Source organism: Cnephaeus nilssonii, assembly GCF_951640355.1.
Source record: "Cnephaeus nilssonii genome assembly, chromosome: 3".
NCBI classification, from domain to species: Eukaryota; Metazoa; Chordata; class Mammalia; order Chiroptera; family Vespertilionidae; genus Cnephaeus; species Cnephaeus nilssonii.
Window position 1 is genome coordinate 59,779,657 of NC_137074.1, and position 27,012 is coordinate 59,806,668.

The following is a 27,012-nucleotide window of genomic DNA, read 5'->3' on the forward strand; positions in this document are numbered from 1 at the left end:
ATGAGTTGGGGAGTATTCTCTTTTTCTCTGGAAGAGTTTATGTATAGAACTAGAGACCTGGTGCATGAATTCATGCACGGGTGGGATCCCGAGGGAGGTGTGGGGGGGCAGGGCACGATCAGCCCTCCGGGCAGGTGGTGGGATGCCCTTGCTGGCCCGGGATCTGGATCCATCCCGCTGACATTCACGCCAGTTGTCAGGAGCCACCTGGCAGGTGCTTTTATATTGTTTTTCCTTGCGGAGCATCTAGGGAGGGGAATTGGCTGTGGTGCCCGAGGCCGACTTCCAGGAGGCTGGTGGTGCTATCGGGATTGTGCCAGCAGCACTGTGCCTGGCCTGTTCTCCAGAAATTGGACCTACAGGACTACTGAGGGAGTGAGTGGCTGTGGGAGCGCAATGACCACCAGGGGCAGCCTGCCCCCTGGTGGTCATTGCGCATCATAGCGACTCGTTCACTGGTCGTTGCGGTCATTCAGGTCATTCGGTCGTAATGGTCGCTTAGGCTTTTATATATATATACTAGAGGCCTGGTGCATGAAAATCATGCACTGGGGGGGGGGGTGAGGCTGCAGTCAGGCCTCCCTCTATGGGAGGTGACCAGGCTGATCAGTGGAAGGCACCAGCCCCATCACCCCGCTGCTGCTGCTGCCACTGCTGGCTGCTGCAGCCGCCAAGGTGTTTTCATCAACATGGACTCCAGTCCCTTCACCACGAAAAAATGACAACTTTCTTTAGGCATTTTCAAGATGTGTCTTTCATAGGATATGACATTTCTTTCTTTTTTTTAATCTTCACCTGAGGATATGTTTCCATTGATTTTTAGAGAGCATGGAAGAGAGAGGGAAAGACAGAGAGAAACATCAATGTGAGAGGGACACTTTGATTGGTTGCCTCTTGCATGAGCCCTGACCTGGGCCCCATCCAGGGAGGAGCCTGCAACCTAGGTACATGCCTTGATCAGAATCGAACCTGGACCCTGCAGTCAGCAGGCCGAGGCTCTATCCACTGAGCCAAACCGGCTAGGGCAGGATATGACATTTCTTAGCCCCTCCAGCAGTGGACCTTTGTTTTTTCCTCCAGGAGTGTGGTGGAAAAACCCTAGATCACCTTCCTGGATTCTTATTACCCAAGTTACCAAGAACACTGCGAGTGGTGGCGTACAGGGAGCTTAGCCAATGAGCGGTCAGAAAAGGTGTTTCCTCTGAAGCGCAGAGGCCTCCCTGCGTTGTGTCTGCTGGGGTGGGGGCATTCTCTGAGCCACACAGCGGCTGCCGGGAGCATGCCCCCAGCCCTATGTTTGGTTAGACATTTATCAAGTTCATTGACATTTTCATAGAAGCAGCTTTTGATTTCCTTGGCTTACTCTATAATTTTTATGTCTTCATTTTCATTAAATTCTACTCTTATTTTTTTGACTTGCTTTTGATTTAATTTGTTTTTCTTTTTCTAGTTTCTTAAGGTGGATGCTTATTTAGGTTGTTGATTATAAAGCTTTCTTCTTTTTATAATGTGAGCATTTAGATGTCAATTTTTCCCTAAGTAGTACTTGGTTGCTTTACATAAATTTTGATACATTGTGTTTTTATTTTCATGCAATTCAACAAATTTTCTGATTTTACTTGTAATTTCACCTTTGACTCAGGAATTACATATTTTTTCAATTCCAGTATCATTTATTTTGTCCTAGTATCTGGATACAATTAAAGGTAGCAAACAGTGCTCAATACTATTTAAGCCTCATTTAGGTTCTTTAAACTACCGAAGTATTTGGAAGTATGAGAATTCATATTCCAGTAACTGGGAAACAACCCATGATTTATTTAGAAGTGGATTTTTATAAATATTTGATTATTTCCTAGATTTCTTTCTGTTATTTAGCTCTACTTCACATTCTTTGTATGATTTTAATTCTTTTTAATATATATATTTTATTAATTTTTTACAGAGAGGAAGGGAGAGGGATAGAGAGTTAGAAACATAGATGAGAGAGAAACATCGATGAGCTGCCTCCTGCACACCCCCTACTGGGGATGTGCCCGCAACCAAGGTACATGCCCTTGACAGGAATCGAACCTGGGACCCTTCAGTCCGCAGGCCGATGCTCTATCCACTGAGCTAAACCAGTCAGGGCTGATTTTAATTCTTTTTAATTTGTTAAAGTTTATTTTGTATCTCAGAATATGGTCTGCTTTGGTGAATATTCCATGTACACTAGAAAATAATGTGTATTTCATGATGCTGGGTAGAGTGTTCTAAAATTCTGAGTTATGTTAGTTCACTGGTTAGTTCATAAGTTCATTATTTAGGTTTTTTATATGTTTACTGATTTTTTTAAAAACTGATTTTTATCTGTTTGTTTTATGGATTTGTTATATGTCATTGTTAATGACAAACGAGTGTTCCAGTCTCTAATTATGCAACTGTCATTATAAACTGCAATTGTTTTTTTTTTTTTTCCTTTTTCTTATTTCAGTTTATCAGTTTTTGCTTCATGTACTCTGAAGCTTGATTGTTAGGTACACACACAGGACTATTATACTCTTGATGAATTGACCCCTTTATCATTATTTAATGCCCCTCTTTATTCCTATTTTATTGACCTAGCTCTTCTTTCTTCACATGTTGCTGCTTTTTCAAATGACCCATAAGAGGGGAGGTCTTACTGTATTTGATGGGCATCATTGTGTATCTTTTGACAAGGATCTTATGACAGTCATCTCATAAGCAACTGTCCAGATGATAGGTGACTGTTTTGGTCCAGTTATGATTCCTGGTACAATCACTGTGTAGCCAGTGTGTGAATGAGATTCTGTGTCACAAACCATGGTGACCTGTGTCTAGGAAACTGCTTTATTTTGTTTCCCATGCAGGGAATTGTGGCTGTGGTGGTAATCATAATCATAAGGTCATGTCCATCATAACATTGCAAAACCCGATTCTGCTTTTGTGGCTTGCTCCTATAAACAGCTAATTATAATCTGATTACTCACTGAGGTTTCCCACAGGAGTCAGGCAGGTGTAAATTGGGCTATATTGTAGAGTAATAAGAAATGGTGGGGATTTTGGGGAGGTGGAGAGCTCATGCTTTGTCTGTGGGGCAGCACGAATAATTTGCCATATGAAATGCAGGCCCAATGAAACCAACTCTAAAGATAAGCTGGCCATCTAGAGTTTTGTGTTGCTTAATTATAAGCAATTTAAACTATTAAAAACTCTGAGAGGGTCATATAATATAGGACAAGCAAAATATAGCCTTGCCAGACTATGGTCACCCCTGTAAGGGACTTTCTCATTGTACTAGAACACCTACTCTTGAACCCAGATATGAACTCAGGAGAGGGCTATAATAATAGGAGACTTGCTGAAGAGGATTCTAATCACATTCAAATCAAGTGTTAGGAGCTATTCCTGAGTCAATGTCATCCACATACTAGGGATGAAAGGGCACAGTAGGCAGATGTAGATGCTTTCTGACCATTTGAAAAGTGACAAAGGGAAGTGTTAATGTAGAATATGGACATTGGTTCAGGACAAGGCTTCATGCTTTCCTCTGTACCTTATCGCATCTCTGGACCTGCTCTTTGGAACTACACCTGAGGAAATCATTTCTATACTCTAGTACCCTGGCATGCTGTTTGCCCTTGGTATGCTTCCTGAGGAATGTTTAGGTTGAAGAGGAAAAGTCAGTGAGAAGGTGCCGGAAACCGACCATTGTCTCACTAATAGAAAAGATATAAAAGGCTGGTCAACCTTGAAGCTCTGAAAGGTCAGAGCCAACCACTCCCTATCTAATTGAGACAATGGTAACTGAGGCAACTTCCCCATCTTGTAATCATGTAAGTCCTTACTGATATGATAATCGGTTTATTACCTGCCTAAGGGCTATGGGTGTATCCCAAACCTGCTTAAGGGTAATGGGTGTATCCCATAGCCTCAATAAAAGGGATAGCAAGGCCAGAGCCTGAGAGTAGCCCTCCCCGTAGAGGTGGACTCCCGCCTGGCCCCCCATTTACCCAAATTAACTCTTTTCCAGTCTCTTTTCATTTTGATTGCGGCCTTCTCCAGAAACCGGACCTGAACGGGAACCCTGAAACACGCGGGACGTGAAAGGGGCTCCCACAAGAAGGCACTGCAATGGCATCTAAAGGGGGACTATAATACCATGGAAAAGTAATGTTCTAATACCATGGGACATGTATGAGTGTCCATAGCTTCAGCCAGAAGATAAGAATATATAATTTTATTGTAGCCTATTTTTGTGTACCAACAATAAAGTACATTTTTTATATGGCATAAAATGAAGTCTAGATGTGGCCATCATCCTATACATTGATTAATGTAGTTGACCAGTGCATAATAAAGCCATCTACATTGATCAAATTAACCAGATATTTACTCTTCACTTAGTTTAGTACTGTGTTGATGACCAAAGCATACTTCAATGTCCTTTAACATAAACATTATTTTTAATTAAGATGGCAGTGTTTTTTTAATCTCATTTTAGCACTTTGTGTATTTTATTTTAAATTCTTTATCGTTTAAAGTGCCGATTTACATATAGTATTATATATATCTCCTTTTCCCCCATTGACCTCTGCCTGCCCACTACACCCCCCAGCACATGCCCTGATCCCCCTAGTGTCTCTGTCCATTGGTTAGGCTTATATGCATGCATACAAGTCCTTTGGTTGATCTTTTACCCCCCCCCCTCCCTCCCCTGCTTTCCCTTTGAAGTTTGATGGTCTGTTCGATGCTTCTCTGTCTCTGGATCTATTTTTGTTCATCAGTTTATGTTCATTATATTCCACAAATGAGTGAGATCATGTGATATTTATCTTTCTCTGACTGGCTTATTTGGCTTAGTATAATGCTCTCCAGGTCCATCCATGTGGTTGCTAATGGTAAGAGTTCTTTCTTTTTTACAGCAGTGTAGTATTCCGTTGTGTAGATGTACCACAAGATTGCAGTTTTTAAAATACAATGATATAATACAAATTATAAGGATAGATTATTTTACCTAATTAAAATTTGGTTAAAGTATGAAGATAAAGTGATCTATTTTAAAAATCACTATAGTAGAAATTTGGATATTCTATAGTTTCCTTTAGAAAACAGGGAGTAGAGCATAGAATTTTTATAATTTGAAAAATATTTCAGTCTGGTGGGACCACAAAACTGAATTTGAATAGGTTAAATGAATTTTAACATGTTTTTTTATATGCAAGAAACAGTACTTATGAAGTCATAGGGGAATCATAAAAGCCAATAAACATTTTGTGGCTGCTGATGTTAACATTTTGGGTAAAAAGACAACATAGATCTTCCCAAATGCCATCAGATCCTTTTGATGCTTTGCTGACTACATCCCCAGAGGGACGTGTTCTGTCAGTTGGGCTGATCCTGAAACATGAGCGCACACGTTCCACAGATATCAACAAACACTCTACTTTGAAATCTCAGTTCGATTGCTTGGGCCAGTTCTCACTCTGAACTTCAGGTGTTCTGGCTCTGATCTGTAGGGGAGGTTTCTGTCCTTCCAGCATTATCGCTGGAAAATATCCTCTGTTCCCTTGGTTATGTATGTGGTGTGTGGATGGTCCCTCTTAAGATTTTTAAGAATTCTTTGCTGCCAGCTTATTTTCCCCTAACATTATCTCTTGGTCTTAGATATTGTGAATTTCTTTCTGCTTTAAATCTTGGGAAGTAAGGGCCTAAAAAAAGAGTACAGACAACTGTTATATATGATTTCAACTTCTCAGAGGAAACAAGACTATGTGCTTATGTCTTTCATATTTATTTGCTAAGAATCATTCAGAATTCATGAGTTGACTTAATTTTTCTTGGGTGAAGTTACTAAGAAAAACACTGCCAATTCAGCTCTTAAATTATGCATTTCACATGTAAATATTGCAAATTGCAAGATATTTTCAATGACTTTTTAATCCGTTATTTAGTATTAAAGTTTAAATTCTTGCATAGAATTTCAAACATGGAAATGCACTCTAAAAAGAAATAGGGCTTTTAGTTTTTGTAAGCTAGAAAAAAAACAAAACAAACCTGTGCATTTAAAATGTGAAAAACACCCATGTAATTCCTGCTTAGTCTTTCTAAGAAAGTTTAATTATACTCAATTGAATCAGTATGTTAAATAGGAATGCTGAGACTCAATCACAAAGCAACTTCACTTTGTCTTCCATATCCTTTTAAAGTTATTCAGAACCAATTTTTTTCCGTAGAGGTAAACTTAAGCAGGTTACACAACTTTTTTCTGATCACTCTGAGTTTTGAAATAGAGCAAAATAAGAAAATCTCAATTTATAAACAGAAATATATGTGTAGTTCTCAGAATGCCAGTGATCCACTCTCCAAGAATCCAGAGGTCTACCTCTAGCTTCCTTTTATTGGAAGGTTCACTAGCCATTTGGACAGAATCTAAGATGACCCTGCACCGGCTCTTTATTCAGGGAATGTAGGCCCTTTGGGTGGGAATGGTATGGGATTTACAGCACACCATAGGCACACCAGAGTTCTAATAAAAAATGCTCTCCATAAAGTCTCTTACAGATGTTTATTCCTGACCCAAGTATTCTCTGTGTAGTCCTAAAAGTTTTATAGCTATCAAAATTGTTTCATAGAGATTTCTGAAAGCTAAAGGGCAGAACAGCATTTTTTAAAAAGTTAACTATTTCTATCCATATGAGACTGAGGAGAGCAGATATATTTACAAATAAATTGAGTTTTTATTGCTCAGTGCCAGTTCTGTTGGTACAGAAATATCACTTCACCCAAATCATAATATCTATATATAGAAAAGCCTAAGCGACCGCTATGATGCACAGTGACCACCAGGGGGCACTCAATGCAGGAGCTTCCCCATGGTGGTCAGAGTGCTCCCACAGTGGGAATGCCATTCAGCTGATCGGCCCATCCTGACGAGCCACCAGCCCAGTGGCAGCCACTCACTTCCTCAGTAGTCCTGCGGTCCAATCTCTGGAGAACGGGCCAGGTACCAATGGACCAGTGCCGCCCACATGATCCTAACAGTGCAGCCGGCCTCCTGGAAGTGTCAGAGGGATGGATCCGGATCCCGGGCCAGCAAGGGTGTCCCACTGCCCACCCTGAGGGCTGATCACATCCTGGTCCCAGCCCCCCCTGGGAACCCCACCTGTGCACGAATTCATGCACCAGGCCTCTAGTAGGTAATAATATCATTAGTTTTCTGAGATATGGTCTGTGGAAGACTTTGGTGTGGTAGAAAACCTATTTATTGGGAATTAGAAAATGCAGGTCCCAATCTTAAGACCTTTGCTATCTCTTTGGACCCTAGTATTTTCATGTGGAAATTGAATTAGATCAGTTCAGCAGTGTGTATTTATTGAGTTTTTATTGAGTATTTACAGTAATGAGCTCTTAATGCACTTTACACTAAGTGACGGTCTTAAATAATCACACTAATGAGAGTATGATTACGAGTTTGGATAGTGTTCAGAATGAAAGGAACCGTGTTTCATGAGACCCAACCTAGGCTGAGGCTCTTCTGTGAGAAGGTAACGCTTGAGCTAATATGAAGGATAAGTAGGAGGTCACTAAGTAAAGGGATTGGGGTGAGGAACAGAGCAAATCAGACAAAAGGAAACAGAGGACAGAGCAGAGACTCTGATTGAAGAAGTCAAGAGAAATTTAGTCTGTAAAATGGATCAGATTTGATCAAGGATTGGGTTTGGGAGGTGATGAGAGAGTGAAGGAATGAAGAAAGATTTCTGAATAAAAATTGAGAACCTGATGATTGGTCCAGCCACTCACTAGTATAGGGAACACTCGAAAGGAGCCAGATATATAGTGGATGCAGGCAGAGGGGAAGATCAAGTTTCATCTTGAACAAATTGACCTGAGGTGCCTTTAAGATAAGCTACATAGAGATGTCTAGGAGGCAGTTGGATATAAGAAGAGAGCTTTGTGGTTAGAGAAGTTTTGAAGCCATTGTCATGTATATAAGAATTGGAGCCATGATAATGGATGAGTCTATAGAGAGAGTTCAGAATTAGAAGGCATCCATTTAATAGCCAGGCAGAGAAGGGTGAAAAAGCAAAGAGACAGACGTTTTCTGTGACATAGAAAGCCAGAAGTAAACTATGCCACTGAAGCTAAGGGAAACATATGTTTCAAGAAGGAGCGGGCACGGTCATTACTGTTCAATGCTCCCGAGAGTCCAAGAATGATCACAAGAGTAGTGAAGGCATCAGGAGGTCCCTGGGAGACCTAGGGAGAACTCTATTTAAGAAGAGGTAGTGGCAGGGGTGCACTGGAGACGGAATAGAGGAGTCTCTGTGGAGAGAGTGAGTATAGACAACTCTTACGGAAAGATTAATGATGATATATCCGAGAGAGGGCAGTTGCTGGAAAGGACTGTGGAGTGGAGGGAGGGAGGTTTTTTTTTTTAAAAAAAGTGGAAATACTTGAGGATGTTTAAATGCTATCAGGAAGGCTCCAGTGCAGTGGGAGAGGTTGATGCTACATGAGAGGGAGCAGTCTCTGATAAGGGTGCTAAGGAGGCCTAGAGCAGGAGTCCTCAAACTACGGCCCGCGGGCCACATGCGGGTGTTTTTGCCGTTTTGTTTTTCTACTTCAAAATAAGATATGTGCAGTGTGCATAGGAATTTGTTCATAGTTTTTTTTTTTCTTTTTAAATATTTTTTATTGATTTTTTACAGAGAGAAAGGGAGAGGGAGAAAGAGTTAGAAACATCAATGAGAGAGAAACATTGATCAGCTGCCTCCTGCACACCCCCTACTGGGGATGTGCCCACAACCAAGGTACATGCCCTTGACCAGTATCGAACCTGGGACCTTTCAGTCCACAGGCCGACACTCTATCCACTGAGCCAAACCGGTTAGGGCCATAGGTTTTTTTAAACTATAGTCCGGCCCTCCAACGGTCTGAGGGACAGTGAACTGGCCCCCTGTTTAAAAAGTTTGAGGACCCTTGGCCTAGAGGATGGATTATAACATGTATGCCCAGATGAGAGGTTGGTCTTAGATGAGCTCCTTTAATCTAACAGGAGAGAGAAAGAAGATGAGGCAGATCAAAGCTGATTTGTAGCTTTGGAAACAGGAAGTTGAGAGGAGGTTTCCCTTTGATGGCTTTACATAAAAGTCCATACTAGTTTTACATTTTGTGATTGTATGTTATAGTAGTGACTGATTTCTGTGTGCTAGTTATGTGTGGTATAATGTGTGATCTGCATAGACACATTTCTAGGATTTGAATCCAGGCCTTATTATTTCCTATGTGACCTTGAGCCGTGTGTCCTTGAGCTGGTTTTGATTCTCTCTGGGCCTCAGTTTCTTCTGTAAAATGGGGAAAGATACATTATAGGATTAAATGTAGAAGTGTATGTATATGTTTATGTATAGTGCTTAAAGTGGACTTGATATTTGGCCAGTGTGCCCTAAATGTTAGCTAGCAATAGCCCAACAGTCATCGTCAGCCATCAGCATCTGGTACTGCCCTTATCATTTCTTTTGGATGATGTGCGGGTAGTATTTAACCCTGTTGAACAGATAAAGCAACAATCAGAGATTAAGTGATTTATTTGGAGCCACACAGCTAAATAGATGAAAGAGCCAGATTTCAAACTAGATCTGTCCAGCTACAGACCTACACTTTTACAAGTTCTGAAAGCAACTTATCTAGAATATTTCTTCTGTAGTTCTCTTGATACTTGTAAGTTCAGGATTAACCTTACATAAAGATGTGAAGTTGATGCAGCTGAAGTTGGTGTTTCATAGCTTATCCCTCCCCCACCCCCGGACCCTCCCAGAGGCTTGCTCTCCACAAGCAGACCTGCTCTGCATTCCCCAGCTCCCACCCTGTCCTGCAAAGCTACTCTTCCTTTTCTGAAATCCTTCCATATTATGGTAGTTTTCTTCCCCATCTACATCTTTCTCATTCATTATTAGTTTACTAGAGGTCCGGTGCATGAAATTTGTGCACAAGGGGGTGGGGTCCCTGCACCCTCTCCTGCACCCTCTCCCAATCCTGGACCCCTCGGGAGATATCCGACTGCCGGGGGATGTCGTAAACTGGCAGTTGGACATCCCTGTCGCAATCCAGGACTGCTGGCTCCTAACCGCTCTACTGCCTGCCTGCCTGTCTGATTGCCCCAACTGCTCGCCTGCCTGCCTGATCATCCCTAACCACTCACCTGCCTGCCTGATGGCCCCTAACCCCTCTACGTGCCTGCCTGATTGCCCCTAACCACTCTGCCTGCCTGCCTGATTGCCCCTAACCACTCGCCTGCCTGCCTGATTGTCCATAACTGCTCGCCTGCCTGCCTGATTGCCCCTAACCACCTCTGCCTCAGCCCCTGCCACTGTGGCTTCGTCCGGAAGGAGATCCAGAATGATGTCTGGAAGGTTGTTCTGCTTTCCGGTCTAATTAGCATATTACGCTTTTATTGTAGATATTGGCCATTTTTTTTCTTTTTAAAATTTGTATCAAAGATTGTATGAGTTCAGTTGGAAATGAGTGACTTGAGGGTGGAGGGTATATATTCTTCTGGGGAGGTTAAGTGGGGAACATTCTCTTCCTTGGAGTATTATCAGAAGCATGAAATTATGGAAGTTTTGTCACCAGTTTGGCTTTTACACTTACTCTTAAAAACATCTCCATGATATCTATACTAATAAAAGCCAAGGTGGTCCTCGCGTGCGATGTCATCACAAGATGGCCACCACAAAATGGCCCCCACAAGATGGCTGAGTGCACAGTGGAGGCAGGGCCCATTCGCTGCTCTGCACAGTGAGGCCTGGGGGTCCCGCGGCTCTGCACGGTGTGGAGGAGGCAGGTCCCGGCGGAGGAGGTGGGTCGCAGCAGGGGAGGGCACTTGTGGGAGATCAGGCTGGCAGGGGAGGACAGTTGCAGGTGATCGGGCCGGCAGGGGAGAGCAGTTGGGGGCAATCGGGCTGGCAGGGGAGGGCAATTGTGGGCGATCAGGTTGGCAAGCAGAAGTGGTTAGGGGCAATCAGGCAGGCAGGCAGGCGAGCGGTTAGGAGCCAACGGTCCCAGATTGTGAGAGGGCAGTCATACATCCCCTGAGGGGTCCCAGATTGGAGAGGGTGCAGGCTGGGCTGAGGGACACCCACCTCCATGCACGACTTTCGTGCACCAGGCCTCTAGTCCTATATAATAAAAGCCTAATATGCTAAGTGTCCGGTTGACCGATTGGCCATTCAACCAATCAAAGCGTAATATGTTTATGATATGCTTAGGCCACTCAAGTGCTTGCTATGACGTGCACTGACCACAAGGGGGAAGATGCTCTGACCGGTAAGTTAGCTTGTTGCTGGGGTCTGGCCGATCGGGATTGAGCGAGATGGGCTGGACATGCCCTGGAGCCCTCCTGCGGTCCCTCCCTGCTGGCCAACCTCCCACATCTCTCTGCGGCCCCGATTGTTCACTGGTGGGGTCCCTTAGCCTGGCCTGTGCCCTCTTGCAATCTGGGACCCCTTGGAGGATGTCGGAGAGCTGGTTTCAGCCTGATCCCACAGGCCAGGCCGAGGGACTCCACTGGTGCACTAATTCGTGCACCAGGCCTCTAGTTTATAATAATCATTCTAACACATATTCCCTTAACCCACTTCTCCCTGATGATAACTGGACTTTATTACAATTTTTAAAACTTGCATAATTCAATATATTTAATTAAAAAAAATAAAAGACTAAGATACAGACTTAGAAAAAAAATTTTGTAAATCAGATATATAAAGACAAATAAATAAAGTGTTATTTAAGTGTTCTTTCCCGCACTTAATCTGCCCTCCCCTGCTGGCCTGGTTGCCCCTGACTGTCCTCCCCTGCTGGCCTGGTCCCCCCAACTTCTCCCCTGCCTCCTCTGTGCACTCAGCCATCTTGTGGGGGCCATCTTGTGGTGGCCATCTTTGATCTGGTCATGCTGGTTCTGTGATCAAATTACCTCCCGTTCTGCCTCTTAACTTGAGGTTCTTTCAACTTTTTTTTTTTTAAAAACTTAGAGACTTTCCCTAGTGTTGTTTAACCTAGAGACTTTCCCTGATGTTATGAAGTGCTTTGTATCCTACCACAGATGGGGCTTGTTTTATGAAATATTTTATCTTGCAAATTTAACTCCTGAGAACACTATCAGACTGTATGTGAAGAACATGAAGTTCTATAGAAGGAAGGTGTTATGTACATTTATTTTTGTAAACTCAATGTAATCATAACCGTATTCTGTGTTACTTTTTTGGGGAGAATTGAGATTATACCACTCCAAAATAAAACAGTTTGAGATACTGCCATGGACCTAATGTATTTTTCGTGATTAGAATAGCTTCTTTGTTGGCTCTCCCTGATGGATTTTAATCTCCTGTTAGTACCATATTCTATAGTCCCAGGGTGCAGGCATTCTTTTCAGAAGAGATAACAGTTGATTTTGGCTTCCGAGGAATTGGCTCTGGTGAACCACTGCTTTCTCTCTTTTTAAAAAAAATTTAATAGAAATATTGAAGTATAATTTATATTTCACAAAATTTACCCATTTAAAGTATAAAATTCAACAGTCCAATTTTAATAGTTTTCCATCACCCTAAAAAGTGCTTGAACCTATTTGCATCAGTCCCTCCTCCCTCTTCTCCAGCCAATGTAACCACTGATTTGCTTGCTGTCTATAGATTTGTCTTTGCTGGACATTTCATGTAAATGGAATAATAAAGTACGCTGCTGTCTTTTGCATCTGATTTCTTTCTTTCAGCAAAATACTTTTGAAAGACTCATCATCCATGCTGTAACATGTATCAGTAGCTCATTGCTTTTTATTTCTTGTGTTTAATTGTATGGATATTCCACATTTTATTTATCCATTCACCAGTTGGTGAATATTTTTCCATTTGGCAGTATGATATGAATAATGCTGCTATGAACATTCACAGACAAGTCTTTGTGTAGACATATACACTGAGTGGCCAGATTATTATTATCTCTGAACGCATAATAATCTGGCCACTCAGTGTATATTCTATATAATAAAAGGCTAATATGAAAATTGTCCCCTTGACCAGGAGTTCGACCAGCAGGCAGGCTGGCCAACTGCCCATGTCCCCTCCCCCTGGCCAGGCTGGCTGGACCCCACCCATGCCCATGCATGAATTCATGCACCGGGCCTCTAATATATATATATTAGACAAACATGTAATAATAGACAAACATGTAAATTGACCATGCCTCCGGTACGCCCACAGCCAATCAGAGTGAGTATGAAAATAGAAGGCCAAAGATGGCGGCCGCCCAGCTGCTCCAGGTGCAGAGTGGCCAGTCGGGGCAGGACGCCTGCTATGAGAGGGAGGGCGGGGGGGGGGGGGGGGTGTGAAGGGATCTACAGGAGCGGAGTGCTGCAGTGAAGATAAGACTGCAGACTTCGGAGTCTGCAGCGAAGACAGCAGACTCTGGCCGGAGTCTGCAGCAAAGACGAAGAAGGAAGACTCTGGCCAGAGCGAAGGCGTGGGTCCCGGGTGCCAGAGGAAAACCGGTGCTGGAAGCCAAGGGAAGGAAGGCCTATTGCACGAATCTCTTCGTGCAACAGGCCTCTAGTATACACACACACACACACACACACACACACACACACACACACACTGAGTGGCCAGATTATTATGTGTTCAGAGATCATAATAATCTGGCCACTCTGTATTTTTGTTTTATTTGGTTAGATTTCTAGGGATGGAATTGCCATGTTGTATAGTAAGTTTATGTTAAACTATTTAAAAAACTGAAACTATTTCACATTCCCAGCAGCAGTGAGAGAGGCTTTCAGTTTCTCTACATCCTTGTCAGCACTTGATTTTGTCTTGGTTATAGCCACTACAAGTGGGTATGTAAAGGTATCTTATTGTGGTTTTAATATGCAGTGTCCTAATGAGTGATAATGTTGAGCATATTTTATCCATTTTAATAGACTAGAGGCCTGGTGCATGAAATTCATTCACTGGGGGGGGGTGTCCCTTAGCCCAGCCTGCACCCTCTCCAGTATGGCACCCCTCAATAGGATCGGGCCTAAATGGGCAATAGGACATCCCTCTCACAGTCCAGGACTGCTTTCTCCCAACCGCTTGCCTGCCTGCCTGCCTGATGGCCCCTAACTGACCTCCCCTGCAGGCCTGGTAACCCCTAACTGCCCTCCCCTGCTGGCCTGGTCGCCCCCAACTGCCCTCCCCTGCAGGCCTGATTGCCCCCAACTGCCCTCCCCTGCCGGCCTGGTTGCCCCTGACTGTCGTCCCCTGCAGGCCTGGTTGCCCCCAACTGCCTTCCCCTGCTGGCCGGTCCCCCCAACTGCCCTCCCCTGCAGGCCTTGTCCCCCCCAACTGCCCTCCCCTGCCAGCCTGGTTGGTCCCAACTGCCCTCCCCTGCTGGCCTGGTCACCCCTAACTGCCCTCCCCTGCAGACCTGATCACCCCCAACTGCCCTGCCTTTCAGGCCTGGTCCCTCCCAACTGCCCTCCCCTGCTGGCCATCTTGTGTCCACATGGGGGCGGCCATTTTGTGTGTTGGAGTGATAGTCAATTCGCATATTACCTCTTTATTATATAGGATTGTTTGTCTTTTTATTATGGAGTTGTAATAGTTCTTTATATATTCTTTAAACAAGTCCTTTATTAGATATATGATTTACAAATATTTTTTTCTAAGTCTGTATCTTAGTCTTTTATTTTTTTAAATTAAATATATTGAATTACACAAGTTTTAAAAATTGTAATGAAGTCCAGTTATTAATTGTTTTCCTTTATGATTTATGATTATTGTGCTATGATAAGACCTCTTTGACTAACCCAAAGTCACAAAGTTTGTTTCTAGAAGTTTCATAGTTTTAGCTTCCATTTAGGTTTGTGGCACATTTTTTTATTTTTAATACTGACCTGAGGATGTGTTTATTGATTTTAGAGAGGAAAGAAGGGAGGGAGGGAGGGAGGGAGGGAGGGAGGGAGAAAGGAAAGGAGGGGGTGGGGAGAGAGAGAGAGAGAGAGAGAGAGAGAGAGAGAGAGAGAGAGAGAATGAGAGAGAGAGAGAGAGATGAGAGAGAAACATTCATTGGTTGCCTCTGGCACGCGCCCTGACCTAGTTATGTGCCCTGACTGGGGATCAGACCTGCAATCTTTTGGCATATGGGATGATGCTCCAACCAACGGAGCCACCAGGCTAGGCCTAGGTCTGTAGTACATTTTGAGTTGACTTTTGTGTGTGCTATGAGACAAGGGTCTGAGTTATTATTTTTTTGCATGTTAATATTGAATTGTTCCAACACCATTTATTGAAAAAAACAATTCTTTCCTGCACTTAATTGTCTTGTACCATAATTGAAAAGCATTTGACTATAAATATAAGGGCTTACTTAAAGTATAAAATTCAGTTATCTGGTGGTCTGTCCTTGTGCTGGTACCACGCTGTCTTGATCATTATAGCGCTATAGCAAACTTTGTATGCACATAGTATGAATTCTCCAAATTATTTTTCAATATTCTTTTTGACTATTCTAGCACTTTTAATTTTCTTGTGTTTTAGATTTAGTTTGTCAATATCAACAAAAAGCCTGCTGGGATATTGACCGGGATTGCTCTGAATCTATAGATCATTTTGGGGAAAATTGGCACTTTAACAATATTGAATCATCCAGTCCTCATGAACATTCAATAACTGAACATTTACTTAGTCTTATTTATTTTATCAGCATTTTAGAGTTTTCAGGTTATAGTTCCTGCAAATATTTTGTTAGATTTATGTATAAGCATTTAATATTGCAGTTGTGCTAATATAATAATGCTTTTTAAAAAATTGCCTTATTTTTTCATCCCCCATCACTGTGTCAAGTTTTACTCAAACCCTGTCAATTGAATTCTCCTATGTTATATTTGAATCTGGCCAAATACCAAATAATGACTTACAAAATAGAATAAGTAGCCTCTACTATTTTTCATTTGTAGTTACTAAGAGGTAAAGAAAGGGATGAATAGTTTCCATTAGTTTGTCTCAGTGACTGATCAGTAGTTATTTAGTAAGACTGTCATATTCTGTATACACTAGAGGCCCAGTGCACGAAATTTGTGCACGAGGGCAGGGGAGGGGTGTCTCTCAGCCCAACCTGCACCTTCTCCAATCTGGGACCCCTTTCACAATCTAGGACTGCTGGTTCCCAACTACTCGCCTGCCTGCCTTCCTGATTGCCCCTAACTGCTCTGCCTGCCAGCCTGATCACCCCCTAACCACTCCCCTGCCAGCCCAATCGATGCCTAACTGCCCTCCCCTGACACCCCAGTCACCCCCAAATGCCCTCCCTTGCATATTCCCTCTTTATTAGATAGGGTTTTTTCTTTAGCATATTGGACAGTCCTAACTGGTTTGGCTCAGTGGATGGAGCACTGGCCTGCAGATTCAAGGGTCCTAGGTTCAATTCTGGTCAAGGGCATGTACCTTGGTTGGGGGCACATACCCAGTCGGGAGTTTGCAGGAGGCAGTTGATCGATGTTTCTTTCTCATAGATGTTTCTAGCTCTCTATCCCTTTCCCTTCCTCTCTGTAAAAAATCAATAAAATATATATTATAAAAAAGAAACATTTAAGATTCCTCCATATCTGCCTGGCTGGTGTGACTCAATGGTTGAGACCCCAGGCTGCCACCGCTGGAGGGGTTTGGGCCCTGGCCAGGCTGAGACCCCAGGCCAAGGCTGCCGCCTCAGCCCAGCCAGATGACACCCCATCTCAGCCTGGCTGCAAATAGTCCGGTGGGTGCCTTCCCTGGCCTGAAGATCGCGCATTGGGGGTGCACTGCACTGCCGGCCTGACACCCCAGCCCCAGGCCCCACGGCCCGCTTTGCCCCGAATGCGCGTGGCTTGGGGACGGGTCGCTGCCGGCCTGACACCCCGGCCAAAAGCCCCTCGGCCTGCTTCGCCCCCGATCGCGCGTGGCTCGGGGGGCGGGTCGCTGCCGGCCTGACACCCTGGCCCCAAGCCCCCGATCACGCGTAGCTCGGGGGCGACCAGCTGGACACCCCGGACTGCCGCCATTGGGCAGGAATTGCTGTGTGTGGGGCGGGCGCCTCCCAGCTAGACACCCTGGACTGCCATTGCTGGGCAGACTTGGAGACTCTGCTGGGGCTCGGGGCTATGAGGACTGGGCGCCGCCATCTTGTGGCCATGGGCGCTGCCATTTTTGTCACGGAGTGATGGTTAATTTGCATATTACCCTTTTATTAGATAGGATTATTAATCACATGAAAACACAGCTCTCTCTGTCCAGAAAGGGTGAGCACATAACCTCCTGTTGGTTCTCCCATAGGTGTCACGGTTTCCCTGGAGGTCTCAGAGAGCCCTGGGAGTGTGCAGGTGGCCCGGGGTCAGACAGCAGTCCTGCCCTGTACTTTCACCACCAGTGCTGCCCTCATCAACCTCAATGTCATTTGGATGGTCATTCCTCTCGCCAATGCCAACCAACCTGAGCAGGTACTTCTGTTCCATCCTGGGCTGCCTCTAGGATATTAATCTTTTCAGAGGAGGCAGGTAGGAAAGCATCCTGAGTACATGTTTGATTTCTAGAGGAAGGTGGCATGCTCAGTGTGTGCTGCCTGTACTCCTGCATTAAGTTAACTATCAGAAGAGATGCTTTAGAAAAATTAACAGATGTCAAGGGGATCTTTCTGAGAATTTTATGTAGGAACCTGGAATTTCATAAAAAAATCACTGGCAGGAAATGCCAAAACTGATTATATACCAAAGCAAAATACATTTTGAAAGGCAGGGACTGAAACTAGGTGGATGAGAAAGTACTTTTTACAGATTGTGATAATATTAAGAAAGTAGTACTTGTATTATTTGGCTAATTTTACAGTATTTTAAACAAAGCCAGCCAGCATACTGGAGTTTCAAACAAATTAGGGTACATGAAAATAGAAGTTATTTCCTAATCAGGTATATCAATTATAGGCAAAAAACCCATAATATGTGATAGCTACTGCAGAAAAGAATGCTCAGAAGATTAATGCATTGTGATTATGACTACACCTTCATTCCCAGAGTTAATTATTTCTTTTATGAAGCTTTCCTGCTTCAATAAACTTATCACTACCTAAAAATATTTGATAAGCTGAATTTTCTGAAGGGAGTTGGGCTGGCAGGAAAGGGTGAGGACATAACCTCCTATTCATTCCTCTGTAGGGGAACAAATATATTTAATTGGAACTTTTTGAATTTCTTTTAACTATGGAACTTGTGTAATTGGACTGAGCCTTTGAGATCATTTTGTTCACCCTCATCATTTTAGGAGTCAGTGATTGAGTCAAACAGGCAAAGAAAGACTTGGCCACGTTTATGCAAACATTTACTGGTAGAGTTGGAATAGAACCAGGTCCCCCACTCTCAGCCCTAAGGGCTTTTTGCAGCACCGCTCCTCTAAGTCCCCTCCCACGAATAGTTAACTTTGATGATAGATAGAAATTGATATAAGAAAGCAATCATGGGTTTATAACTCTCCTTCCCTTTTATGACATTCATGTATATTCAGTTATTACCTTTGATCTATTATGTGACCTAGTAAGCATGAGAATAGCAGTGCTCGTTTTTAAAAAAAACATTTAATTTGGATCTAATTTTTTGAACCAGTAAAAATATTTATGGGCCGATAGTAGCATAGCATAAAGATGTTTTCTTTATTCTGATGAGTTAGGTAAGGAAATAATGTTATTCCAATTTGGTATGTAAAATTTAGAATCCCTGGATACGTACAGACAGGTGTTACAGTAAGAACTTGGTGGCAGCTCTAATTTAGAAATAAAGTTTTCTAATGTTTGGTGCAGTCTCCTGATTACTAGGTAGTTACAGTTACGTGTCCAGAAGGAGATGCAGTGGCCAGTTTATTGACTTTGCTTTCTTTTGCAGGTCATTCTGTATCAGGGTGGACAGATGTTCGATGGCGCCCCCCAGTTCCAAGGCAGGGTAGGATTTGCAGGCACCATGCCAGCCACCAATGTCTCTATCTTCATTAACAACACTCAGCTATCAGACACTGGCACCTACCAGTGTTTGGTTAACAACCTTCCGGATAGAGGGGGCAGGAACATTGGGGTCACCGGTCTTACAGTTTTAGGTGAGTGATAGCAAATGTCCCAAGCACTTGGGCTTTACTAACGAACCTCCTCTCAAGCACGTTTACTACACTCACAGTCTGCTTGTGTCCTTCTCATGTCATCTCTCCGCCCAGCCCACGTCCACTCTGCTTCTCCGTGCTGCTTAGTCTCCCCCGCCAACCCCCGCCACACTCCATTTTAGTAGCTTTCTAAAGTTCACTTCCTGGATAAAGATGATATACAATACCATCACAAGTGGCCTCTCACTTTCTTTAGGATCGTGCAGGAGAGGATGTATTGTTGAGAGCAAATTAAATCAAGAATTATTTATGAGTATGAAGCGGAAGTTTCAGCCCATGTGAAAATAGTTAACTACTTCATCATGTCTGTGTAACTCTGAGTAGGCTCACCAGTTGTTGGTTTACACTTCTTGTCCTGGCATGATTTTAATAATACCTCCTCTTACTCTCAAAAGTATCCTTATTTAAATGATAAGTTATATGATCAAGTTGGTCTTACTACCAAGACCAAATAGATTAAGGTCTTTTCCAAGGTTATATAGATAAGAAGCACAATAAAGTTTAGATTAAAATGTAGGTCTTTTTACTCAGATCAGTATTCTTTCCATTATACTGGCAAGTTAGACTATCCAATACTTAATTATATCCACTCTTAAACATGTTTTATTTCTCAGTTCCACTGCCTCTGAAGTAAAACACTCCTCCGAAATGGATGCTTATGGCAAGTACTTAGAAAAGGCTGATGCTTTTGATGGCCCTTCATCCTACTTGAGTCTCAGAACCTGCTCCCATGCTCCTTGGCAAGCTCTCTCCCTATCCCTTCCATTATTGAGTCACTTGAGGATACCAGTGTCGGGGGTTCTTGACATTTTTCTTCCGTGGTGCCTTGTCCTCCCAGTTTTTAAACAGATTAAGAAAACTAAGAACCAGGTTGGAGAATTCTATCCTAGAAGTATCATTCATTCTAATATATTAAAATTGTAGATTTTAAGATACTCTTGAGTACTATTGGAATTTAATATTATTCTCCTTGCTTATGCCTGTAAGTTAGATAACTAGATTCCCACATTCTCCAAGTTTATTTATTTTTTTCATTTTTTAAAGGAAGGAAAAAAAAACCTTTAATTTATTTTATAATTAATGCTGCCTTCAAAGAATTATGTTGGTTTCCCCTCATAGCGTCACAGTGGCAATGTTGAAGACACTAAACTGAGGAGATTGGTTTATCCTATCGTAGCAGGTAGGGTACCCTGAGACTTTTTTACTCTTCCTACCTATAGGTTACTCTCATTGTTCTCTTTTCCTCCACCCACCTTCTTTCCTGGTTCTTCTGTGTACTGCATTTATTTTTCATTCTTTCATTTAGGCATTCATTCATTCATTTTTGCAAGATGGAACACATTTACTGAAAAGCCATTAGCATTACAAGTACATCATTTCTTGGATTTAATCCCTACTGCCTGTATTTCCTAATAAGGGACTCCAAGCCATGGGCTTACTTTCTTTATATTTTTTTGCTTGCTTTTGTTTTTTGTTTTTGTTTTTGCTATGAATCACCACCTTCTTTCTTTAGTGTTTTTTTCCAGTAATTTTTTTATTTCATGATCTTTGTGTCCTCATCTGCCTTAATGATTAGAAAATGTGCACTGTATTACTGTCTAGTAGTAGGTAGACTTGAACCTTACCATAACTTCCCCTACCACAAAGTAGCTTAGGTATAAAGTAGGTCTGCCTGGTTTTTGTTTGTAAAGTGATAAAGGACCTTGTTGAGGTGATCTTAGCCAGAGTGGAGCTAGCAGGGTAAGTGGTTGCTCTTCCTTAAGGTATCTTCTCTACAAGTGGCCTCTTTCAGTAATGAAAAAAATTAACTGTGGCAAAATACATGTAACATAAAATTTACAGTGCAGTTCAATAAAGTTAAGTACATTCCCATTATTGTGCAACCAATCTCTATAACTACTTTCACTTTGCAAAACTAAAACTCTGTACCCATTAAACAACATGTCACTCTATCCCCAGCTGATGGAGATCACCGTTCTACTTTGTTTCTATGAATTTGATTACTCTAGATACCTCATATAAGTGGAATGATATTTTGTCTTTTTATGACTAGCTTATTTCACTAAGCATAATGTCTTCAAGATTCATCAATGTTGTAACATGTCAGAATTTTCGTACTTTTCCAGTCTAAATAATATTTCATTGTATGTATAACTACATTTCACTTACCTATTCATCTATCTATAGACACTTGAGTTGTTTCCATCTTTTAGTATTGTAAATGATGCTGCTGTGAACATATGTATTCAGCAGTGTTATTAAAGGCAATATGTTGAACAAAGAATCTCACAAATTATTTAGACGAAGCAGAGTGAAAGCAAGTCCATAAGATACCTTGAAAATGTGGTCAGAGAGTGTAGCCCCTTTTACATACTTGTTCCCTGCTAACTGACGTTGTAGGCACCTATGCCCAAGCCCTGTGAATAGTACATGACTATCACTGGCTTCACTCAGGTCGTCTCCTGGTGTATGTGTTCCAAAAGCAGTGAGGTTCTAGTGTACTGAATGTTGGATCTCACCTCTGTCATCGTTTGGCTTGTAGTGATTGCATACTTTGCTGCTTATTCTTCCTATTATAGTTCCCCCTTCTGCCCCTCATTGCCAAATCCAAGGATCCCAGGATGTCGGCAGCGATGTCATCCTGCTCTGCAGCTCTGAGGAAGGCATTCCTCGACCAACTTATCTTTGGGAGAAGTTAGACAATACCTTCAAGCTACCTCCAACAGCCACTCAGGGTATGTAGTAGAGTGTTGCTTAACTCATTTAATTAGTTATTGTGGAAAATTTTGATTCTAAAACTCACAAAGTAATAGCTTTCACAGATTTTGAAAAAACACACACCGTATTTCTAACTGCTGAAAAAGCTATCTGGATCATTTTGTGTTTTCAACTATAAAGAGAACAAAACATTGTATTATATCTTCTCATTGCTGGTTTTATGAAATACAGATTATTCAGTGGTAACTATATATGGAAATTCTGTTCCATCATAGTGAAGATTTTAAAATAGCTCAGTGGTAGCTTCTTTGTGTTGTTAACTGTAAGATAATCCTTGAAGTTCATCACTGAGAATCCACTTCCTACTTGAGATGCAACTGCCTACTTTTATACGTGGAACATCTGCATGGTCATGGAAGGGCTAATCATCCTGTTTGCAGCCTCATGTCTAATTAGAGGAGGAAGATGGGAAAGAGAACAGGAAAAGGCCCCACCGATCATCCAGGAATTGATCACATCAGACAGGTAAACATAGGGAAGGCATGAATATCACTGATGGTTTTCTACATGTTAATCCAGCTATTTATATTTGATATTAAAAGAAACACCCCTGAAAAATTGAGGAAAATTTATGAAATAAAATGAGGAAAATTATAGAATTATACATAAAATCTATTTAAAAAAATTAGGAATTAGCAGTCTCGGGTTTCACATAATCAATAATACAGAACATGTTCCCTGTAACATTTTCAGGGCAGATGTAAAAATCTTAAAAAATTGGTAGTTGCCCTAGCCAGTTTGGCTCAGTGGATAGAGCGTCGGCCTGCTGACTAAAGGGTCCCAAGTTCGATTCCGGCCAAGGGCACATGCCTGGGTTGCAGGCTCGATTCCCATCCCCCCACACCCCCCCCCCTCAAGTAGGGGACGTGCAGGAGGAAGCCAATCAATGATTCTCTCTCATCATTGATGTTTCTATCTCTCTCCCCTCCTCTCTGTAATCAATTAAAAATAATATAAAAAAAGAATTGGCAGTTAATGGAGAGATCTAAAACAACCTTAGTTATGCCTGATTAGTATGAACCATGGAAAAGTAAAGTCCTAAGTTGTATGTGAAGTTAGACACATTAAAGAACCAGGACCACCAACTTCTTAAAGAGTTTGTTAGTTTTCTTTCAGAATCACAACAGAAGTATCAATGAACCTCCCATCACCTTAAGTTAACCTAGTCCAAATGTCATTATTTTAAAACACTTCTTTCAACATAATACCTTTTGTTACTCTAATAATAATTATTGCAATATTGTTGTTCTCTACTGATTTTTTTATTGGTAGATGTTTTAGTCACACTGTGGGCTAAATAGCTTTATTTCTGTACTAACTTGTTGATCTCACCATTATAACTTTCCATACCTTGTTTATGAATAAATATATATCAGTCAAATTAAAAAAATTGATTTAGAGAGGAAGGAGGGACAGGGAGAGGGAAATAGAAACATCAGTGATGAGAGAGAATCATTGATCGGCTGCCTCCTGCACACGCCCTACTGGGAATTGAGCCCACAACCCAGGCATGTGTCCTTGACCAAAATTGGACGTGGGACCTTTCAGTCTGCAGGCTGATGCTCTATCCACTGAGCCAGACCAGCTGGGGCACATTTTTTTTTGATATTTTCTTTGCAACTTGAATATTCTTTGGTTCTTTGGGTATAAAAGAGAATTAGGATGAAAATGTTTGTCTTTTATAATTCAAACTCTGGATTGGTTATCAGAATTACTTTAGATAATTTCATGTTTCATAATAATGCACATTAAATGAGTCTGAGTTTTAAGTCTACCTCTTGATAGCTACATAAATAAAGTAGATCTCAAAATAACATTTAATCTCAACATATTTTTTTTCAGAAGATTTACTTTACTAATATGTTTGCAGTTGATTAATATAAACTCAGGATGCATCTCTGAGAAAAGAATGTTTTGACACCAGGGGAAGGCACCCCAGATGTCTGATTAGTGACAGGGGTATAATATGTGGGAATTAGCATTGACCTTGTGTATAGGGGCCAGCTTGAAGGCATTTCTTCCAGCCAAATCTGAGACAATTTGAACATTAAAATAAATACATAATCCATTGAATAAAATGAGAGTCCCTGCTGATATACATAAATAAATGGGGGATAAGGGAAAGCCAGTAGAATAAGGGAAAGCCATTTTCTAACAGTAGAATACCTATTACTGTATATAGAAGGAATGGTGGAATTAGGAAAGCCATCACTGATGTCAAAATAATGGACAAAAGTTTGATAAGGAACAGGATATTTACATAGTTCCAAAATATGTCTCCACAAATTACTTATTAGTTGCACAGAAAAAAATAATACAGTTGACCCTTGTACAACAAGGGTTTGAATTTACAGGGATCCTCTTATATGCAGAGTTTTTCAATAAATACTGTAAATGTATTTTCTCTTCCTTATGATTTTCTTAATAGCATTTTCTTTTCTCTAGCTTACTTTATTGTAACAATACCATGCATTATACATATAACATACAAAATATGTGTTGACTGTTTAGGTTATCCATAAGGCTTCTGGTCAACAGTAGGCTACTAGTAGTTAAGTCTTTGGGGAGTCAAAAATTATATGCAGATTTTCTACTGCTGGGGTTTGTGTCAGTTCTCCTAACCCCTGTGTTGTTCAAGGGTCAACTGTAACTTTATAGTAGAGACACCTGGTGGATACCACTTTAACCAGGTGATCAAAGTGAACATCTATATATATAAAAGCCTAAACGACTATTTGACCAGTCACTATGACATGCACTGACCACCAGGGGGAAGACGCTTAATGCATGAGCTGCCCCCTGGTGGTCAGTGCACTCCCACAGTGGGAGTGCCACTCAGCTGACCAACGGGCGCCAGATGCCAGGCTCATGGTTGGTGAGTGGAGCTGCGGCGCTCCAGCCCCATGGCAGAGACAGGCACCATGGGGCTGGAATGAGTGGGAGCAGTGAGGTGCCCGGCCTAGACTTGGGCTCCTCCTAGGTCGCCTGCCGCTTCGTGCACTGCTATATCCCTTGGGGGATGTTGGACCGGCCTACAGGGATTGGGCCAAAACTGGTAGTCTGACATCCCCTGAGGGGTCCCAGATTGTGAGGGGGCACAGGCCAGGCTGAGGAACCCCACCTGTGCACAAATTCATGCACCGGGCCTCTAGTTATTAATATTGTTAGAAGGTGTTATCCTGTACCTCCTAATATATGCACTGAGAAGGACACCATTGCTGTGGTATTCATGTCAAACACAACATCATTGCTGTGGTATTCATGTCAAACACACAAACTGTGGTATTCATGTCAAACATCATTGCTGTGGTATTCAAGTCAAACACACAAACTGAACCCAATGAGGAGAAAACATCAAGTAAACCAAAGGGAAGACAAACTATTGCAGATGGGAAGAGACTAAGGAGATAAAACAATTAAATGCAATGTGGAATTCTGAATTAGAATCTGGACAGAGGAAGAAATAGCCAAAAAGGACATTATTGGGACAATTGGTGAAATCTGAGTATAAGCTATGGGTTAGATAATACTGTTGTACCAATGTTAAATTTCTTGACTTGGATGCTTATCCTGTGATTGTGCAAAGAATGTTCTTAGGAAATACTAAGTACTTAGTTGTAAAGAGGCCCAATGTCTTCAACTCACTTTAAAAAAAAAATGTTTATTGATTTCAGAGAGGAAGGGAGAGATAGATGATGAAGGAGAGTCATGGATTAGCTGCCTCCTGCTGGGGACCTAGCCTGCAACCTACCCCAGCATGTGCGCTGACTGGAAATTAAACCTTGACCTCTTGATTCATGGGTCAATGTTCAACCACTGAGCCACCATGGCTGGGCTTCAACTCACTCTTAAATGGCTCAGAAAAGTATTTATATGCTTAGTGAGAAAATTACAAACCTAATAGGGCAAAATATGAACAGTTGTTGAATCTGAGTAGATGATGTACAATATATATATATAGTAGAGTTCCTTGTGACATTCTTGCAACTTTCTGTAAGTTTAAAATTATGTCAAAATAAAAGTTACCCAAAAATTCTCATATAGTTCATATGTGGATAGTCAAGAGATGAGTAGATTTAGAACCAGTATCCTAGGAGGTACACTTCATTTTCATATGGAGAAATAATAGTGGATTCAGTATTATCCTTTTGGTGTCTACTTTTGAATTCTAATGTAAGTGAAACTGTATTTAAGGTTGATATTATTTCAAGCAAAATGTAGCCCTTTGGTCCGTGCTTCTAAGGCTTGTACAACTGGCCCAGGTTCCCTGGAAGCATAATGCATGAAACAGTTCAGCAGCCTCTACATCAGGGGTCTCAAGCAGGGACAGTTCCACTGGGCAGTGTCTGGAGATGTTGTTGATTGTCACAGCTGGGAGGAGGTGCTACTGGCAGCTCGTGGGTAGAGGCCAGGACTGCTGCTAATAAGCATCCTGTAATGCACGGGACAGCATCCACAATGAAGAATTATCCAGACCAAAATGTCAGTAAATGAATTACATTAATAGATTTTCAAACATTGCAACATCCTTACATTTCTGAAATAAAGTCTGTTTGTGATTATTTTAAAACGAATTGCTCCATTCAGAATCCTATTTTAATGGAATTTTTGCATCTGTGATCATAGTGAGGAGAATGGCCTGTGATTTTTCTGCCTTCTATTGTCCTTGGTTCAATTTTTGTATCACATTATACAGTGGCCTCAAAATGAGTTGGGCGGCTTTTCTTCTTTTTCTATTTTCTGCAGCAGTATGAATAAGATAGAGATTATCTGATTATTTTGTAGAATTTGCCTAAGCCTTGCCTTGCTGTTACGTTTTGTTGGTGGATTTTTGATTATTGATTCAGTTTCTCTAATGGTTTAAATTTATTTTGATTTTTCTGTACCTGTTTTTCTATAAAGTTTCTTTTTTGTCAAGTTTGAGGATGTGGTTGGACTCTTGACTTCAGAAATTAATGGCTATGTGACCCTGTGCCTTCATTTTCTTAAAATCCATTTATATTAATTGTGATTATGGATATATTTAGATGGA

General features: G+C 41.8%; 1 protein-coding gene across 4 annotated transcripts in view; it reads left to right on the forward strand.

The window, feature by feature from the left end:
* The window catches only part of IGSF11 (immunoglobulin superfamily member 11), a gene marked incomplete at its 3' end in the record, with an annotated part of 128,411 nt that overhangs the window by 91,845 nt on the left and 9,554 nt on the right, over positions 1-27,012 (forward strand). For all 4 annotated transcript variants that reach the window (XM_079767332.1, XM_079767334.1, XM_079767333.1 and 1 more), the window contains exons 2-4: positions 17,340-17,503; positions 18,935-19,142; positions 21,782-21,937. In XM_079767332.1, coding sequence (XP_079623458.1) covers positions 17,340-17,503; positions 18,935-19,142; positions 21,782-21,937 — 528 coding nt within the window. The remainder of the gene's footprint in view (positions 1-17,339; positions 17,504-18,934; positions 19,143-21,781; positions 21,938-27,012) is intronic.